Genomic DNA, 15,779 nt, shown 5'->3' with positions numbered 1-15,779 from the left:
TGCCCCAGAAGCATGAAAAGTTGCCTCGTCACATAAACAAACTTGCTTGAGGAATGCTTCATCCTCCGGAAGGCGTTCCAGCATGTTGAGTGCAAACTCTGTCCGTTTCGGCTTGTCATTTGGCTCAAGTGTCTGTAACAGTTGCACTTTGTAAGCGTACAACCGTAAGTTCTTGTGGAGGACCTTAAGTACAGTTGAAAGTGTGAAAGCTCCCCTTAGAAAAATTTATGAATTACAGTGCTGATAAACCTCTTACGTTATTTGATTTTCATACAGCTGAGCAGAGCTGAACGTACTCAGACATTTCTCTATTTACTTATTCTGACCAACACTAAACTGACACACAATATTTTTTGCGGAAAATTTTCAAAAATCCCTACAAAAGAATGGCCCTGACTAACAATAACCTATACCTTTCATGAATCACTTACCTCACAAAAATATTCGTTACTCGAGCTACTGCAATACAGCGAGCGCCACTACTGCCAGCTAAATAAAAGATTCAAACTACTGAAGGCACTAACTACTGATAGGCATAGTTAGCAAATGAAAGATTTTGATAGAGAACAAACAATGTATCTACCTTAATAGTGTTAAAAAGTCATAGTATATATATCAGTTCATGACATCCAGTCTTACAAATTTGGTTTTTCTGATGGACACACGTCCAGATCGTCCGCTCTCAAAACTCTGCCATCTCTCTCCCCACATCCACCACTGCTGGCGGCTCACCTCCAACTGCGCAACGCTACGCGCTGTTTACAGCCAACAGCCCAACACTACAATAGCGAATATTCCAACAATGCCAAGCAGCCACAGACTGCACACAGCACAGCCAGTGATTTTCATACAGAGCGCTACGTGACGGTACCAACATAAAAACCTAAACAGCCTACTTACAAGTGGTAGTTGCAACTGTGTGGCAGAAGTGCGGATGGACTTCGTAGGTGAACGAGTGTAGACGTTTCAAACGCTATCGATGTTTTTCTCGGATGTCCTTGGTCGACCACTCCTCCCTTTATCCAACACTGTCCCTGTCTCCTTAAATTTTTTGTAGCATGCGCGGATTGAAGGACGGGATGATGGATCTCTTCCATACTTCGTTCTGAAGTTTCGTTGAGTCTGAGAATCCGCTTTTGTCTCAATAAACCAGGACACATATTGTGCCTTCTCTTGAGGAGTTGCCATTTTATAAGAGGTTCAGTTCCTTCCATCGACAGAGCATCTGAAACACAAAATTTTAGTGTACATAAAAACTTCAGTAAACAGTGATTACAATAAAAGAAATTTTGTTATAGTACTTCAACAACTGCCGTTGTAATAAGAATTTGAAGTTGTAAAGGGACTTTATGCACAGCCTGTACATTAGTGCTGCTAATCAGTATTTACAACAAGGGCCGGAAGGCATACGAAAATATTCTGAGTGCCTCATTTGAATAAGTCAGTCAGAATTATTTAATCCTGGCTCCACGTGTCTAAAAAATTCACAGTCCCACTCACAAAGTTTAAATTTATCAGCATTGTTCGCACACATAAGTTAATAGAATGTGTGTACCTGGCCGAAAATATTCAGATTCCACAATTCTGCCGCTTTGTGCTGATCGGAAAATCAGGCGAATGGATTCGGCGTAGCTGTACTGCCGACGAACTCCGTGACTCCGTGTCTGTGCCTTGTATACAGGGTGTTACAAAAAGGTACGGCCAAACTTTCAGGAAACATTCCTCACACACAAATAAAGAAAAGATGTTATGTGGACATGTGTCCGGAAACGCTTAATTTTCACGTTAGAGCTCATTTTAGTTTCGTCAGTATGTACTGTACTTCGTCGATTGCTGGCCGGTGTGGCCGTGCGGTTAAAGGCGCTTCAGTCTGGAACCGCGTGACCGCTACGGTCGCAGGTTCGAATCCTGCCTCGGGCATGGATGTGTGTGATGTCCTTAGGTTAGTTAGGTTTAAGTAGTTCTAAGTTCTAGGGGACTGATGACCACAGAAGTTAAGTCCCATAGTGCTCAGAGCCATTTGAACCATTTTTTGAACTTCGTCGATTCATCGCCAGTTGGCCCAATTGAAGGAAGGTAATGTTGACTTCACGTCATCAACACAGGTTTTCTGTGAACGTTTGGGCAGGCATTGTTAGTGATGTCTTGATTGGGCCCCATGTTCTTCCACCTACGCTCAATGGAGCACGTTATCATGATTTCATTCGGGATACTCTACCTCTGCTGCTAGATCATGTGCCTTTACAAGTACGACACAACATGTGGTTCATGCTGGATGGAGCTCCTGCACATTTCAGTCGAAGTGTTCGTACGCTTCTCAACAACAGATCCGGTGACCGATGGATTGGTAGAGGCGGACCAATTCCATGGCCCCCACGCTCTCCTGACCTCAACCCGCTTGACTTTCATTTATGGGGGCATTTGAAAGCTCTTGTCTACGCAACCCCGGTACCAAATGTAGAGACTCTTCGTGCTCGTATTGTGGACGGCTGTGATACAATACGCCATTCTCCAGGACTGCATCAGCGCATCAGGGATTCCGTGCGACGGAGGGTGGATGCATGTATCCCCGCTAAAGGAGGACATTTCGAACATTTCCTCTAACAAAATGTTTGAAGTCACGCTGGTACGGTCTGTTGCTGTGTGTTTCCATTCCATGATTAATGTGATTTGAAGAGAAGTAATGGAATGAGCTCTAACATGGAAAGTAAGTGTTTCCGGACATATTTTCTTTATTTGCGTGTGAGGAATGTTTCCTGAAAGTTTGTCCTAAACTTTTTGTAACACCCTGTATGCATGGGGTTGGAGAAAAACGTGCAAACACCGCGAGCAATACACGTTTGAATGTAAGTGCAGATGCTGGCCAAGCGTGCAGGTTCCGCTGTTGTATTTGACCTGTAAGTTGCAAATGGCACTAGTGGTCACAACAGCATTCTGTGTAGTCGAGAGTGAATTATGTCACAGCCAAGTGAATTCGAAACTGCAATAATAGATAAAAAAACATGCTGACAGCACACTGTGCATCGGGAATTTTCGTTCTAGTTTAGATATTTTAAGAAACAAACTGAATATATCTGTAACTATGTTCGGTAATTTTGCAGTCTGTGAATCGGACATTTTCGTTCTCGTTTAAATATTTTAAAAGTCAGTCCAAAATTAACGAATATTTCTGAAACTATATTCAGTAATTTTGCACTATTTTTTAAAACACGTAGAAAAGAACGAAAATGTACGATGCACAATGTCCTGACAGTATGTTTATAGCATTTTTATCTATTATTGCGTAACGCAGTGTTCTTGCAGAAATGTACTGCTTTAACCAGTCCTTTAAATTCTTATTAATTTTTATTTAATTAATATGGAGAAATATTGTTATACTGTTTTAATGTACTCATCTGTGACTTACAAACATGTCACTTGACTATACGAATTTTTCTCTTTCCACATCCTTGTTTTTTACGTTAATTTCACACAATTGTTGACAAACAGCACTTTGCGGCACCAGGTACGTGGGCCTCCACAATATTTCGTTGTTATTTCTGCAACCCATGAGACAAGTGTTTCTAATGTCGCACTTGTGTAAAATCATTATTGTTATTCCCTTTTTGTTCCAACCTATACCGGAAGATGACCTGCAGCACAGATCGAAACAGGTAGTCGGTAAATAAAAAGTTGTGTTCTAGATTGTGTTTATTTATGAGGACGCTCTTTGATTTTTGCTACTTGCACAGACCCCGTAACGGTCAAGCTTCCGCGTAATGAACTATTAAATCGCTGTCCATTACCCCTACTGCCTGAATATTTCCTAAAAAGGCAGATCCCTTGTTTTTTCTTCAGTGGAAATCGTATCTTTCCATCTATAAAACCGTGACAGTTGGAATTTTTATAAGCGAAATTTTTTTTTTAATGTAGGAGTTCTATGAGATCTTTCAAACATTCCTGCAGTCGGTGTTATCGGTATGAAGGGCTTCAAACTTACCACAGATTTCTCATCTAAACTGTCTTACGGACTCCTTATCAAAACTCATGCTAGATAATTCTCAGTGAAATGACCAAAATCGAGAGAAACACTTATTACTGTAAACATACTACCCCGTTCACAGCGTGGCAGTTTCTCGATTAATTCAATGTATTACTAAACCTAACTGAAACCCTATACCAAATTTGGTGTTCGTAACTTAACCTACAGTGGAACTGAATTTCAGACATGCATAAAATGTTAATAATTCGTGCATCGCTCACAAAAGCGGGAAACTCCGGGTTGTGTGGTAGTTAGATACCTTGAACACAAACCTGTAACCAAAATAAGAGTTCCTCATAGAACGCAATACCAGTGAGAGAAGTAGAATAGTGGGGACGCCAGTAGCTGCTCACAGCCGGGCTTGGTGGCCGGAGAACTCGTACTTCCATGAAAACGACCAAACAGGCCTTCTGTTCTCACAGCTCCTCTTTCAACATATTGTAGTTTAGGAGACGTGGACATAGTTGAGTAGAAATATTGTCCTTAAATCAGTATTTTTGCAGAGCTTTAACTGTCTCTCAATAGTGGGTTCACTTGGTTGAAAGAAACGCAGTGACTGAGCTCATGTCTCCCAGATCCAGCGTCGGCTTCCCAGACCCAGTTACGTGAAAACACTGTGTTTACAACATGTCTCCCACATCCTGAACCGTAACTGTTCACAAGTCCTCTCGATTCTAGATGGACGCAGTTGACGAAACCACTGTGATTAGAATACATATCTCTCCCGTATCTTGTCTTACGTTTGTTTTGTTTATCTCCATCGCCCCCTGTGTCCGAAAGATTACAAAAAAAAGAGAAGCAACTACGCCATCTTTTACTAAGTCGGTGCAACACGTCATCTGTAGTTTGCGCAGCCATCAAATGCCTCTTTAAAGTAGCGGTGTTTAAGGGCTGTCACGTAGAGGGCATGTATTCAGAACAGAGCAGATTTCATTTTAGATCGCGTGCGCCGTTGGCGCAAAAGCGAACGCTATCACGATTCTCCAGAACTTCTTCCAGATGTTTGCCTTTCATAACAGGTAGAAGCCCTGCCAGCGAAATGAGTTTTATCAGTTCTTCGATTGTGCGTGTTGAAAAAAATTGTTTGTGTAGGAGGCAGCTTCGAGCTTGAAGCGCTGTAGTACGAGAAATAACGTATTGTTCCAGTGGCACTTAACCGTTATTGTGGATACTGTATTGAATACTTCAGTTTATGGTACATTTTAGTACTGACTGTTAGATCTGAATCCATGTGGCTTTTGGCTATGGGAATATATAAAGAACGCGTTTATAATTCAGGGACAGGTTCGGTCTCTAACTGATCTGAAGGCCACTATAAAAGAACACGTTGCTCAGACTCCAGATAAACGGTTGTCTTAGAATGTTTAGCCGTGAAATTGCTTTTGCACAGTCCCACACCGACGAGACGGGAATTTTTTTCCGATTTGTAACGTTAGGTTCAAGAAAAGATTGCAGATGAGTGCAGATAGTAATTGTTCCGAAAATAGCTCTTTAACAAAAGTTATAATTAACGTGAAAAAATTGAAAGGCGTTTGATACTCAGAAAAGCCTGCCCGGTTAGCCTTGCGGTCTAACGCACTGCTTTCCGGGCGGGAAGGTGTGCCGGTGCTCGTGAAACTTCTCCTTTGAATGTAAAAAAAGACTGTGCTGGGAAACTTCTACGTTATTTGATAGAGAAACAGCTGAGTAAAACTGAACGTACTCTGACAGATTTCTCTTTACTTATTCTCATCATTTCTAAACTGACACACAATTTTTTAGCGCAACGCAATCTGACTTTTAATAATCCCTACAAAAGAACAGTCCTGACTAACAATAACCTATACCCTTCATGAATTACTTACCTCACAAAAATCTTCGTTACTCGAACTACTGCAATACAGCGAGCACCAATACTGCCAGCTAAATAAAACATTCTAACTACTGAAGGCACTGACTACTGATAGGCATATAGTTAGCAAATGAAAGATTTTGATAGAGAGCAAACAATATATTTACCTTAATAGTGTTCAAAAGTCATTATACAGGGTGAGTTACCTAACATTACCGCTGGATATATTTCGTAAACCATATCAAATACTGACGAATCGATTCCACAGACCGAACGTGAGGAGAGGGGCTAGTGTAATTGGTTAATACAAACCATAAAAAAATGCACGAAGTATGTTTTTTAACACAAACCTACATTTTTTTTAAATGGAACTCCGTTAGTTTTGTTAGCAAATCTGAACATATAAACAAATACGTAATCAGTGCCGTTTGTTGCATTGTAAAATGTTAATTACATCCGGAGATATTGTAACCTAAACTTGACGCTTGAGTACCACTCCTCCGCTGTTCGATCGTGTGTATCGGAGAGCACCGAGCTACGTAGGGATCCAAAGGGAACGGTGATGGACCTTAGGTACAGAAGAGACTGGAACAGCACATTACGTCCACGTGCTAACACCTTTTTATTGGTCTTTTTCACTGACGCACATGTACATTACCATGAGGGGTGAGGTACACGTACACACGTGGTTTCCGTTTTCAATTACGGAGTGGAATAGAGTGTGTCCCGACATGTCAGGGCAATAGATGTTCAATGTGGTGGCCATAATTTGCTGCACACAAATGCAATCTCTGGCGTAATGAATGTCGTACACGCCGCAGTACATCTGGTGTAATGTCGCCGCAGGCTGCCACAATACGTTGTTTCATATCCTCTGGGGTTGTAGGCACATCACGGTACACATTCTCCTTTAACGTACCCCACGGAAAGAAGTCCAGAGGTGTAAGATCAGGAGAATGGGCTGGCCAATTTATGCGCCCTCCACGTCCTATGAAACGCCCGTCGAACATACTGTCAAGGGTCAGCCTAGTGGTAATTGTGGAATGTGCAGGTGCACCATCATGCTGATACCACATACGTCGACGCGTTTCCAGTGGGACATTTTCGAGCAACGTTGGCAGATCATTCTGTAGAAACGCGATGTATGTTGCAGCTGTTTGGGCCCCTGCAATGAAGTGAGAACCAATGAGGTGGTCGCCAATGATTCCGCACCATACATTTACAGTCCACGGTCGCTGTCGCTCTACCTGTCTGAGCCAGCGACGATTGTCCACGGACCAGTAAAGCATGTTCCGTAGATTCACTGCTCCGTGGTTTGTGAAACCCGCTTCATCGGTAAACAGGTAGAACTGCGACGCATTCTCTGTTAATGCCCATGGACAAAATTGCACTCGATGATTAGAGTCATCGCCATGTAATTGCTGATGTAGCGACACATGAAACGGGTGAAAGCGGTGACGATGCAGTACGCGCATGACACTACTTTGACTCAGTCCACCAGCTCTCGCATTGTCCCGTGTACTCATGTGTGGGTTCACGGCAACAGCAGCTAACACACCAACTGCACCCGCTTCTCCTGTGACGGGCCTGTTACGGACCCGTTTGCGTGCTACGACCATACCTGTTGCATACAGTTGGCGGTAGATGTTTTGCAATGTGCGGCACGTTGGATGCTCTCTGTCCGGGTACCGTTCTGCATACACCCTGCAGGCTTCAGCTGCATTTCGTCGACACTCGCCATAGATGAGTATCATGTCCGCCTTTTCAGAGTTCGAATGCACCATGGTCACAGTTCCTACAACACTACACTATCACAGACGTCTGGTAACTCGGTTTACTACAGTTGGTCTGCGTGCGGAGACGAATGCAAAATAACAATAGCAGCAAGCGCTACATGCGGACACTGCGACAGCTAGACCGAACCACAACAGTGCACTACAGCCACACTCGTAAACACGGTCGTCATCGTAAACATGTCCCTGCAGATGCTGCTCGCCGACCGTGGCCCGTGTTTGTTACAACACGCAACTGAACGTCGGAGGTTTCAAGCGTCAACTTTAGGTTACAATATCTCCGGATGTAATTAACATTTTACAATGCAACAAACGGCACTGATTACGTATTTGTTTATATGTTCAGATGTGCTAACAAAACTAACGGAGTTCCATTTAAAAAAACGCAGGTTTGTGTTAAAAAACATACTTCCGTGCATTTTTTTATGGTTTGTATTAACCAATTACACTAGCCCCTCTTTTCAAGTTCGGTATGTGGAATCGATTCGTCAGTATTTGATGTTGTTTACGAAATATATCCAGCGGTTACGTTAGGTGACTCACCCTGTATGTATATCTGATGGCTCACCTCCAACTGCCCAACGCTACGCGCTGTTCACATCCAACTACCCAACACTACACTAGCGAATAATCAAACAATGAGTCCAACCAGCACACAGCGCAGTCAGAGATTTTAATACAGAGCGCTACATGGTGTCACCAACATAAAAACCTAAACAGCCTACTTAACACCCGGCAGGAATCCGCTCGGCGGGTTAGTGTCGAGATCCGGTGTGCGGCCAGTCTATGGACGGTTTTTAAGGCGGTTTTCCATCTGTCTCGGCGAATGTGGGCTCGTTCCCCTTATTCCGCCTCAGGTACACTGTGTAGGCGATTGCTACGCAAACACTGTCTCCATGTACGCGGACACTATAATTGCTCCACCACGCAAACATCGGGGTTACACTCGTCTGGTGTGAGACGTTCCCGGGGAGGTCAACTGGGTGCCGAAGTGCATAATAATCCTGGGTTCGGTGTGGGGCGGCGGTGGGGTGAGTGGACTGTTGTAGCCTGTTGTGGGGTTGTGAACCACTGAGGGCTGCGGCGGGGACGAAGGCTCTCCGTCGTTTCTAGGTCCCCACTTCCATACAATACAATACAATTCATATTCGGATTCAGAAAAAGATGTGGAGATTCAAAATAAATACAGTGAACACTATATGCTGTCTTGAAAACAGCTGTTAATGACTGAACATGTCTTACAGAAACGCTCTCTAGGCTTTCTTTTTCTTTTTAACGTGGTAACAGCAAGTTAGTTCGGAAGATTTCCGACAGAGACGCCACCTACTGCAGTTGCGTAAAACGGCGGGTAAGGGCATAGAGAAAGCATTTTGTGGGCTAGAATTTGCCCGTTACTAATCGCTAGTGAGTGTGCAAAGTTCTTTTCTAGGTACCTTGCACAAGATACCATCAGTTTGCACTAGCATAATCAAGTACTACAAAAAATTCGAGGTGAGTGGTTATTTGTGCGATGCAAAATGTTCTGGCCTACCGAGCATATCAGAATAGACAGCGAACTGTGTGAAGGACGGGATGTTTAAGAGACCAACAAGTGCAGAATAGGACATTGCTCAGCCAACGCAGTGGTGAATCTTTCGCAAGTGATTGAGAGTGAAGTCATACAGACTGCAGCTCTTGTGCGCCACAAGCCGTGACACCACGGTCGCGGGACTTGGTGTGTTACCATGTTTTCTTGTGGGGTTACATCTAGGATAGCCTTTATGATTTCTAAAACAGAGCCTCGAAGACTTCCGACACCGCATCGCAGCAGCCGTTCTTACTGTCACTCCTTGTATGATGGGTCGGGTGTGGGCAGAATTGGACTACTGATTAACTTTCTATAAACATTTATTTAATATGAAACTACTGAATTTTTTTCCAAAAACTTTCTCCTCTAGTAATACGTGATTTAGGTATCGTGTTCAACTGTCGAGAAACACTGGCTGTTTACTGGCCCTGTGTTGCGTATGTGAACAGTGTCGGGAAACACATTAAACTTAGTGAAATACTGAATTTGAAAAAATGGAAACTAAGCTAATTTTATGTCAAAAGTAACTAACTGAGTTCCCAGTGAAAGGTACAGGGTGGCACACGGGAGACGGACAGTTTTGAACTGCGTAGTACTGAGGGCGCGGTGGTGGGAGGTGGTCGTGGTGGGGATAGTTCTGATCCACACAAGACGCCATTTCATTTACTCAGTCACTATGGAGCAGTGGAACTTGCAACGTCGAGTGTTTGCCTATGACAGTTTCGTGAAAAGTGGTGAGTCTATTTTTGCTACGCAACGATTGTTGCGTGCGCGGTTTAATGTCGGTCGTCATGGAGCTGTTCCGAGCCGTAACACAATCCTCAGATGGGTGGAAAAGTTCAGATCAACTGGAAACATACTGGATAAGAAGCATCCTGGCCCGAGACGGAGAGTGACGACACCAGAAAATGTTGAAAGTCCAGGACGGTCAGCTAGACGTCATGCTAGTGAGTTACGAATCAATCGTAAATCGGTTAGACGAATTTTGTATAAAGAATTAAAATTCCATCCCTATAAAATCCTCATTGTCCAACACCTTAAGGAAACTGATTTTGCTGTACGAGAAGACTTCGCTTACAGAATGCAAGTGATTTTGGGATCGAATGAAAATGAAATTTTATTGATGAGCGATGAAGCTCATTTTCATTTAAACGGGACCGTGAATAAGCAAAACCTACGTTACAGGGCTCCAGAGTATCCACACCTTATCCACCAGCGTCCTGTACACTCAGAAAAAGTAATAGTCTGGTGTGATCATGGCTCTGTTGGCATTATTGGACCTTATTTTTTTTGAAGAGAACGGGGCCACAGTTACTGTTAATTCGGTTCGTTACATTCGTATGCTTGAAACATTCTTGAAACCAGAACTAAGAAGACGACGAATCCTTTTAAAATACGTTTGGTTCCAGCAGGATGGGGCAACATCTCACACCGCAAACACTTCAATGACAGTTCTTAGACGCATGTTTCCTGGCCGGATTAGCTCACGTTTTGGCAATGTTCCTTGGCCTCTCAGGTTTCCCGACTTGTCTGCATGTGACTTTTTTCTGTGGGGGTACCTTAAGAACTGTGTCTATAACCACAAACCACGAAATTTGGACGAGTTGAAGAATGCAATCATTCAAGAAATTGCTGCCACCCCTACAGAGATTTTTGTCCGTGTGATGGAGGATTTTGAGAAGAGACTTGAGCCCTGCATTCGAAATGATGAACATCACCTTGACGACATAATTTTTCACAAATAACTTTGTTAACTAAAATTGCAAATAATGAGCTTTGATTTTATGTAAATAAACATGCATTAATTTTAAAGTTGGCTGAGTATTATTTCATTAAAAAACGTCCATTTCCCGTATGTCACCCTGTATTTACTGTGTTCTCAGTGAAAAATACGAGGGTTGGAACTTAAATAGTGGCAACACTGCTGTGGAGACATTATGCAGTGGAATCTACTATTGTCGCCGATAGCACACGTTGTTGACATACCTAGCTAGCCTCCGAGCAAATGGACTGGCCCATCCCACGTCACTGGCGTGCGCACAATCGAGGGAAACACAGTTACTTGTGAACGAGCGGTCTAACGTAACGGTGTCACTATGTTTTCGAAACAGGAACAACGGAGTTGGATCAAGATTGAATGTGCCCTCAACGCACAGTATTACTGTTCGTTTTTGGAGCATCACCTGCGACCATCTTTGCGAAAGAAGCGGCGACTCGTTCTGCGCAACCCACCCATCATTTTGTACGACAATGGGCGGTCGCATACAGCGCAAGCTATGGCTGCTCTGTTCGGTCGATGGGATTGGGAAGTACTGTACCATCCACCGTACTCCCCAGACTTAAGTCCTTGTGACTTTCATTCCGAAAATGAAGGAACCACTTCGTGGCATTCGCTTCAGAAGTGTTCCAGACATTCGACAGGCAGTAGACCGCTCCATTCGCACCATCAAGAGAGCAGGCTCTGCTAACGGTATACTACTCCTTCTACATCGCTGGCAACGGGTTCTACACAAAGCTGGTGAATACTTTGAAGGACAGTAACAAGTGAAAACATGTAAATCTTTTGTATCGGTTGTGAATAAATAGTTGCCACTATTAAGTTCCAATTTAATTGAAACTCGGTACTGAAGTACATTACGAAAAACCTGCCCAGCCAGCCGCGCGGTCTAACGCGCTGCTACCGAGCGGGAAGGCGTACCGGTTCCCGGCACGAATCCGCCCAGTGGGGTAGTATCGAGGTCCGGTGTGCCAGCCAGCCTGTCGATGGTTTTTAGGCGATTTTTCATCTGCCGCGGCGAACATCTGGGGTTACACTTGTCTGGTATGAGACGTTTCCGGGAGGGGAGGGGGTCCACTGGGTGCTGAACCGCAAAATAACCCTGGGTTAAACCTGGGTTCGGTGTGGGGCGGTGGTGGGGTGGGTGGACTGCTGTAGCCTCTTGTGGGGTTGCGAACCAGTGAGGGCTACGGCGGAACGAAGCCTCTCCGTCGTTTCTAGGTCCCCAGTTCAACACACACAATACACAATACACAAACACACGCACACACACACACACACACACACGCACACACACACACGCATACATTATGAAAGTTGCGTGACACGAAGTGAAATTTCTGATTTGAAATGTCTACAAAAATAAAATGCTGCACTGCTCACAAGTAACTATTTGACGATACATGTATATACAATGTTAACTTTAGATTAACGTGCTTGCTTAGTACAATACGTGATAATTCTGACTAGAAATTTTTTCCTCATAAGAATGCAAGGCAAGATCTGCCCTGAAATAAAAGTTACTTACCTCGCGCTCAGCATGTTTCGTGTCTGGTGTGCTGACGTTCTCAGAAGCAAATAGAAATCAGCATATGTACCAGCAAAACAACAAAGAAGCTACTTACAACAGAATTTGTTTTTTCTGCCTGTCAGAAACTATCTGTGGCTTCGTATGGCGTAAGGAACAATGAAGACACGACACGACACAATATTCAGAATTTATTGAGAACGATGGAAGACGGTTTTACAGCAAAGAAAGTCGTTTCTGAAAAAATAAATTCTGTTTAAATCTTATAATTAAATTTTCTCTATACATTTGTGTCTCATCTTTATCTACGATAATGATGGAAGCTGAACAAATGAATTAAAATTTGTGACACTTCTGGGACTTCAACCCATGTCTCCTTGTTTACTAGGCAGACCCCCTAAATCGTCACTATTGCTGGGGCTCTCCGGCATTGGAATAACACCCCAGCGTTGGACGTAATGGGGAATTCACGTACCTCAGGTGGTCGTATAGATCTTATAATTAAATTACTGTAATTTATTAACTATTGTAAATTAAATAATTATAAATTATAATTAAATTGTGTTTATGGTGAAAAAAGGCTGTACAAAATAAGGAGATAAAGTACGAAATTCTCTCAGTACAAAAATTACAGACATTCCAACCAACCAACTGCGATATTTGTGACATGATGAAAACAAATAGATCAAATTGACACTGATCATGAATGTTATCAGTTATCTGAGGGACAGAGATTTCGCTCAGTAAATAGTTTTTAAAAGAATTATTCATGTATATGCGTTGGCTAGCTTGTAAAATTCCTCCAAAAAATCTTCATCATCAATAGAATCAATAAAATAGTTTACAAACAAGTTTTCATCTCCATAACGAAGTATTTGAGGTATTTTCTATCATATTTACAAATATCAGACCTTCTCCTCTAGAAACTCAAATACTAATTCTCCGGCGCTGCACAACTGATCGACGACCAGGCGCACCACAGCCTACATCCAAACGCGTAGCTGAAGATCTTATGCACTACTCGAGCACTGCGCTCATGCATCTCTGTCCCACTACAGTACAAGTGAATTACTTACAATGGCAGAAGACATATGAAAACCTTACAGGTCAACACGCAAAACATTTATAAACGTTGTAAAGAAGAGTTTGAGAGTTCCTTTTACGTGTTGTGTTATTTCTATCATTATTCTTGTCCATTTATCTGTATATCCTTTTGAATTTTTTCGTGCACCTTTAAAGTACCCCGTAGGTAGACGCGAGGGGACATAGGGGAGTGGTGTGGGTTGGCGTGAGTGCTACTCACGTGACGGTGAGTCACGCTGGAGGACTGGTGGCACACGTGGTGGTCAGGCACAGCTTTGGGCGCCGTTGCCGATGCCGGCTGCTCGTCATTACGAGTTCTCGTCACAGCGATCGCTGGACGAGGAACATCTGGAACCCGCCGTGTTTGAAACGTCACAGAAAAAGTACGCAATAAGAACTATCTAGTGGTCGCCGTTAGCGTGCGTGTGTATTGTTTGCAAACTGCTGAGACGCTTCCGCTGTTTGCCTCAGGATCCGGCAGGAGAAGAACGGCGGCGCGTGGTGCCCCAAGGCGCAAATCAGCAGCGAGGTGCAGGAGTTCCTCGAGGTGGACCTGGGCCGGCCGCACCTCATCACCGCCACCGAGACGCAGGGCCGCTTCGGCAACGGCCAGGGACAGGAGTACGCCGAGTCCTTCCACCTGCTCTACTGGAGGGACGCGCTGCAGCGCTGGGCCGTCTACCGGGACGCCAGCGGGCGCAAGGTGGGTGCCAGCGAGCCACCACTGTCACGTAGATTCACCTACCTACTAGGAGCGGATAGTACATGCCTGTCCTCAGGTTAACGTTAATGGGTCGTTTTCATAGACTTCCACCGGAAGAAGTCCCTGTATGATGGGAAGCAAATCGCAACACCAAAAAATGATTAACATAATGAAAATTCGAGAATAAATTTGTTTAGGTAAAGTGTTTATCTGATTAACATTGCAACATCACAGGTTAATGTAAGTGCGAGATGTTGTTGTTGTTGTTGTTGTTGTTGTTGTTGTGGTCTTCAGTCCTGAGACTGGTTTGATGCAGCTCTCCATGCTACTCTCTCCTGTGCAAGCCTCCTCATCTCCCGGTACCTACCGCTACCTGCATCCTTCTGAATCTGCTTACTGTATTCATCTCTTGGTCTCCCTCTACGATTTTTACCCTCCACGCTGCCCTCCAGTACTAAATTGGTGATCCCTTGAGACCTCAGAACATGTCCTACCAACCGATCCCTTTTTCTAGTCAAGTTGGCCAACAAACTCCTCTTCTCCCCAATTCTATTCAATACCTCCTCATTAGTTACGTGATCTACCCATCTAATGTTCAGCGTTCTTCTGTAGCACCACATTTCGAAAGATTCTATTCTCTTCTTGTCCAAACTATTCATCGTCCATGTTTCACTTCCATACATGGCTACACTCCATACAAATATTTTCAGAAACGACTTCCTGACACTTAAATCTATACTCGATGTTAACAAATTTCTCTTCTTCAGAAACGCTTTCCTTGCCATTGCCAGTCTACGTTCTATATCCTCTCTACTTCGGCCATCATCAGTTATTTTGCTCCACAAATAGCAGAACTCTTTTATTACTTCAAGTGTCTTATTCCCTCAGCATCACCCGAGTTAACTCGACTACATTCCATTATCCACGTTTTGCTTTTGTTGATGTTCATCTTATAGCCTCCTTTCAAGACACTGTCCATTCCGTTCAACTGCTCTTCCAAGTCCTTTGCTGTCTCTGACAGAATTACAATGCCATCGGTGAACCTCAAAGTTTTTATTTCTTCTCCATGGATTTTAATTCCTACTCCGAATTTTTCTTTTGTTTCCTTTTGTGCTTGCTCAATATACAGACTGAATAACATCGGGGAGAGGCTACAACCCATTCTCACTCCCTTCCCAACCACTGCTTCCTTTTCATATCCCTCGACTCTTACAACGGCCATCTGATTTCTCTGCAAATTGTAAATAGCGTTTCGCTCCCTGTATTTTACCCCTGTCAGCTTCAGAATTTGAGAGAGAGTATTCCAGTCAACATCGTCAAAAGCTTTCTCTATGTCTGCAAATGCTAGAAACGTAGGTTTACTTTTCCTTAATCTAGCTTCTAAGATAAGTCGTAGGGTCAGTATTGACTCACGTGTTCCCATATTTCTACGGAATCCAAAGTGCTCTTCCCCGAGGTCCGCTCCTATCAGTTTTT

General features: G+C 43.6%; 1 protein-coding gene across 1 annotated transcript in view; it reads left to right on the top strand.

Annotated features, from left to right (window-relative positions):
- The window catches only part of LOC124613855 (epithelial discoidin domain-containing receptor 1-like), a 616,622-nt gene that overhangs the window by 296,022 nt on the left and 304,821 nt on the right, over positions 1–15,779 (top strand). Inside the window, 1 exon segment of the mRNA XM_047142580.1 lies at positions 14,072–14,303. Coding sequence (XP_046998536.1) covers positions 14,072–14,303 — 232 coding nt within the window.

This window comes from Schistocerca americana, chromosome 4 (assembly GCF_021461395.2).
Source record: "Schistocerca americana isolate TAMUIC-IGC-003095 chromosome 4, iqSchAmer2.1, whole genome shotgun sequence".
Classification (NCBI taxonomy): Eukaryota; Metazoa; Arthropoda; class Insecta; order Orthoptera; family Acrididae; genus Schistocerca; species Schistocerca americana.
The sequence above is the reverse complement of the archived record's forward strand: the minus strand, read 5'-3'. Positions and strand labels throughout refer to the sequence as shown.